The 5,583-nt window shown below is 36.7% G+C and overlaps 1 protein-coding gene across 1 annotated transcript; it reads right to left on the reverse strand.

Moving 5' to 3' along the window:
- Window positions 1-4,062: 4,062 nt before the first annotated feature.
- LOC108605937 (glutathione S-transferase 1) lies at window positions 4,063-5,177 on the reverse strand. The gene is made up of 2 exons (XM_017995758.1): window positions 4,357-5,177; window positions 4,063-4,247 (listed from the first exon to the last, which is right to left on the reverse strand). Exons 1-2 carry the CDS (start codon window positions 5,154-5,156, stop codon window positions 4,211-4,213), a joined length of 837 nt encoding a protein of 278 aa, XP_017851247.1. The 5' UTR covers window positions 5,157-5,177; the 3' UTR covers window positions 4,063-4,210.
- Window positions 5,178-5,583: the final 406 nt, after the last annotated feature.

Here is a 5,583-nt window from a genome sequence, read left to right on the forward strand (position 1 = left end):
CATTGTACTGTGGGCAATTGAAGCTATAATTTCGAAATGAGCTCAACAATGTTCATAATATGCTGTTTTTTTGGTAAAGTGGGCGTGGCAATATATAAGCAAACTAAATCAAAAAATGTTGCTAATAGCATAAAATGTAGTAGAAATATTAAGCTATATAAATAGCGTTTAATTTAATAGAAATTAATTGAAACAATAAGCAGACGTGCTAAGTTTGTCTAAAGTTATATCTAACTAAACTATTTCGATTTAAAATTTTTGCAGCTTTATAATATTTAAGGCTTTGAATAAATGCTGCTTAGCACAATTTTTGGGCTCGCCTTTGGAGTGTTTACATATATTATAGCTAACGTTGTTGGCTGCTTTTGCTACTGCGTTTTAGCAGGCCACATTAACTTACACAACATTGCACAGTCGAGGGCGACACTAAAATAAAAAAAAACGCTAGACAAAACAGCCAAACACCCACACACACCCACACACACACACACACACACTTCAATCTGTTGGGGTTAACGTGCACAATTGTTGCTAAAGCGACGTCTTAAAAAGAAAAATGTTGAAATATTTACTTAAGGGGGGGAGGGTGGGTGGTTGGCAGAACTAGCTTTAGTCCACGATAAGCAACAAAAGACATTTGAATTTAAATTAAAAGCAATTTTTTGTAAGTAGCTTAAGAGCTTAAATTTTTTAGAGCAAAAAGTGTAAAATTATTGTGCACTTAAAGAATATAAAAAAATAAGTGAAGTACACTTAATAATAAAATCAATCAAAAATTTATTTTCAAAGCTATTTAATCACATATATATTGTAGTATTTTATATTGAATTAGCAGACAGTAATTAATTAAATTAGTTAATACAGAGCTTTACTTTAGTATGCAATATATAACTAAAAATATGTAAATTCAGAGCTATAAAATATTAAAATTTAAGTTTAATTTTAGTGCATTATATATAACTAAAAATATATAAATGTCTTGGAATATATTTTGACTTGTATTTAATGCATATTTTTATTTTATTTTGCGTATTAAAATATTGTATAGTATTTTAATATGCAAATTTTGTTTATACACAGCACATCATCTAAAAAGCATAAGGGGGGGGGGGGGGGGGCACTACGCCCTTGCTTAAGCTATTTCTTTTGTCACTTCTAAAAGCGTCCTCGGACTAACAACAACAACGACTGGGCAAATACACTGCACAACAAGTATGAGGACTTGACTTTTGGATTTACCAATTGCCAAGCTTGAGAGCTAAGCAATGTGAGATTTCGCTCCCTCTCTGCGTCTCTCTCTCTCTCTCTCTCTCTCTCTCTCTCTCTCTCTCTCTCTCTCTAGCGCTTAAGCTGGTTGTCATTGTGCTTTCGCTTTTACGTAAAAATATATCGAAAAATTCAAATTCTCATGTGCGTTGAGCTGTGCCCAATATGTTGCTTTTTTTTTATATTTTTTGCAACCCACTTGCATACAAAAGTTGTCAGCGTAATGATGCGTTACTAAGCAGAGAAAGAGACAGAGCGAGAGCGAGAGCTGGGGCTTATAAATCTGGACGCACTAACCCTTGGGGGCTTCACAGGCGCTTTTTAATTTCCGTTTGATTTTGAAGCACATCCTTTGCCTGGGATGTCTGCCTGCCCAGCTCTGCTGTTAATGAGACAGTGGGGTAAACTCATATATTTTATACAAAAAATTTGCAAAAGCAATTTCATTGTGTGTGTGTGTGTGTGTGTGTTGAACAACTGAAAATGCCAAAAACAAAAGTTATGTCATAATTTCTATTTGACAAAAGTTTTGCCCTGGCAACTTTTACTAAAATAATATCAACGTATGCTGTTTATATTTGGTTAGCCGACATACACACACACACACACACATGTATATATGTGTATGTGTATTTAGTTTTAGATTTCTCTATAGGCCGTTGTTGCAGTTTGCAGGCATTTTGAATTTTGCTGCCGGACATTTGTTGTTTTGATTTATTAATTACAATTTATAATGCCGCACATCCTGCAGTTGACACTCGACAACACAGAGCAAAGTTTTTGCCAGCACAAAAGTCAGAACACACAGAGAAAGAGAGAGAGTGTGTGTGTGTGTGTGTGTGTGAGTGAGAGGGCAACACTTTTGATAGCCTCTTATGCTTGTGGGCATTATGAAATTTTGACTACGAGTTGTTTGCTTGCCTCATTGAGTTTACAGTCCACACACACACACACAGCCAAACGCTAGTTGCAACATGTTGCATGCTGGCTTGCAACGCGTGCCAACTTACCATATTTAATATTGTCCTCAATCCTTCCCGCCTCTGTGCCTCAGAGCCCCCGAGCCCGTTAACAAGCCCGAGCCCGGTCTCAATGGACTTTGATTTGTTTGCTTTGGCGACTGCAAGCGCTTCACATTAAATCTTATCAAAGCCCATAGCCGGCAGCCGTACACTGTGCAAAAAATTTGTTATTAATCTCAAATTGAAGGCTGCTCCAACTATTATATACGCTTTAGCTAGCAAATTGAATTGAAAGCTAAACAGAATTCAATGATTTTCGATAATATGAAAATGAAATTTAGTTTTATTCAAAATAAAATAAGTGTAAAGCTTAAATTGCGCGCGCTGATCAAATAATTTAGCCACTTGAGGCTAAAACTTTACGCAGCCAACTGTTATATACACTTTAGCTAAGAACATTTATGCAAAATAAAATAAGTGTAAAGCGAAAACTTAAGTAAGAAACAAAGATGAATATCATTTAAAGAACGATACAGTTGAGCTAAAATTGGACGCACTCAACTATTATATACGCTTAAGCTAGACAGAATTCAATGATTTTCAGTAATATGACATTAAAATTTAATTTTATTCAAAATAAAATAAGTGTAAAGTTTAAATTGGACGCTGATCAACTAATTTAGCCACTTGTGCAAATTGTGAGGTTAAAATTGGACGCAGCCAACTGTTATATACACTTTAGCTAAGAACATTTATGACAAATAAAATAAGTGTAAAGCGAAAAAATAAGTAAGAAACAAAGATGAATATCATTTAAAGAACGATAGAGTTGAGCTAAAATTGGACGCACTCAACTATTATATACGCTTTAGCTAGAAAATTCATAAATTTGATAAAGAAAAAAATAAAATCGTGAGCTTTAAAATTTTGATATATGCTATATGAATGCTAAATAGAACTGCAACTAGTTTTCGCTAAGTGTAGACAATGGTTAACTGGTAACTGGGCCAGTCTTCATTTTCATTTTCACTTTCTGCCGTCAGCCTTGCGCTTGAGTTAAACGCATGGGGGGGGGGGGGAACTCATTTATGTGACTTTGGGGCTTTTAATATGCCCAAGGATTTATGGCACAGGCTCAACCACAAGGCATGAGGCATGAGGTATGCAGCACTCGTCGCTAGTGGCAACTGGGCGTTGAGTTTATTTTAAACGCGCTCGCTGGTCAAAAAGTTTTGCTGTATGCTGTGCACACAATGAACGTCGCATTGATCATCTTGTCGTTTGCTAGATAAATGGCCCCGGGGACATTTTTAATTTACTGCCGCGGCTTAAGCAAACCAACCAGTTCGCTCTCTCTCTCTCTCTGTCTCTGTCCTTTCTCTTGACTAAAATGATAAGCATGGCGGCCAGAACGTGCCTCAGAGTGCTTTGGGGTATTGAGAAGTGTAGGCGGCCGCCGGTTGGTCTGTGTTTGCTTCTAATTATTAATCAGATTTGTCGACGCGAGCGCGTTGTTATACTCTGCCACGCCCACATGCGCCCAATATTCGTTGTAATGAGCGCAAATTGCACGGGGCTTGGGGCACGCTGCGAATTTAAAGCCACCGCCGCCGCCGCCATCACCAACGCAAACAATAATTATTTGCAAATTTTAAATCGAATTGAAACTACAATAAATGTGCGCCTGGCTTAGTTATTATAATTTAAAAAATACATTTCATAATTATTGGAATCGTTTGTTAAAACAGCAATATATATTTATTTATAAATTTGATTTAACATAGAAAACATAACTCTTTACCAATTGATTAACAGTATGTATTAGCTTTGCGATTAATTTGTATTTTGAATTGATAAAATTAATAATTGCCCGTGCCCTTTTGATTAATTTCATTTAAAACTTACACCAGCTTCGTTTTTTCAGAACACTTCTCTCACCAATTAGATTTATACAACAGTGAGGGTGTGAAAAATGTTGCCCTTTAATATTTATACCGAAGAGAGGGATCGGGTTGAGGTCTGTAGGGTAATTAAATAAAAAGGTTTCATTTAATATAATAGAAGTAGTAATAATGTTATCGATCAATGGATTCAATATATATTCATTTAATAATTTATTTACACTCACATTTTCAATTGCCTGAGAATGGGAATATGCGTAGCATAAAAAGGTCTCCCCTCCCGCCCGCATTCGTACGTCAAGCACTTTTTTTTATTGATCAATGGACTCCAATAACATATGTTGTAATTTAAGTTTTGAAGGTAAACCGCCTTAGCGTCCTCAGCTAATTTTAAGAAATAAGGCAAGGTCGACATGCGTGCCAGCCAAGCACTCAAGTTCGGGTATTCGGCAATGTGAAACGGTGCAATTCTAGCATCCAATACGATAATAGTCGATGAAATGGCAAAGTCCGCAATGGTTAAATGATCGCCAGCCATGTAGCTGTTGTTAGCTACGAACTGATCGAGCACCGCATATGATTCATAGACGTCGTCTATTTTCTGCATTAGCAATTCAGCAAAGTTCTGCTCTGGCAACATGCGCACGAGTTGTCTTCGAAGGGGGTACAGCACGCCGGACGAATAAAACAGACGCTGATCCACTAAGGCGCGCTTAAGCGGCTCGCTTGGATAAAGCGTCGACTCTCTGCCATATTGGTTTACCAAATAGCTCATAATGGCGTGGGGGTCACAAACAACTGCTCCTTGACTATCTTCTACCATGGGTAGCCTAACCTGCGGATTTCTTTTAGAAATATGTCTAGGGATCGAGTAGAGAAAATATGCTTTAAGTTCTGTTGTACAATCATGGACAACGAAATGTAAATTAGTATGCAGCTTCAGCGCAGCCTCAGTTAACCACACGGCACATAACGATGGATTCTTGGCATCGCCAAATTGTCTGCCAATCGATTTAGATTTTTCCATCTTTAGACTAAAAGTGGCAAGTTCAACAGCTAAACTTCAACTGACGCGAACTGACGACGTGCTACGTACGTAATCTTTAATTGAGCTTAACCCCTTTAAGGCCATAACACGAATTTATGATTAGTATAATCACCGTTCGTATTGCTAGCTTTAGGATAAACTAATAGTTACTTGGGTTCTTGTTTAGTTTTAGTTTGTGGAATATAAGCCTATGCTCATATTGTTTTTAATTAGACATTTAATAAGTTTCTTAGAACCAAAATTATTTTTCAAGCTGTCTAAAATGGGTTAATAATAGATAAGATTTGAAATAGTGCGTATTAATATACAGATAAGATTTGAAGTCGAAAACAACGGATATTACACAGTGCAATAAGATTAGAAAGTTTCTTGCAATCAGTGTTGCCAAATTGGCTTTTTTGCCGCC

This window comes from Drosophila busckii, chromosome X (assembly GCF_011750605.1).
Source record: "Drosophila busckii strain San Diego stock center, stock number 13000-0081.31 chromosome X, ASM1175060v1, whole genome shotgun sequence".
NCBI classification, from domain to species: domain Eukaryota; kingdom Metazoa; phylum Arthropoda; class Insecta; order Diptera; family Drosophilidae; genus Drosophila; species Drosophila busckii.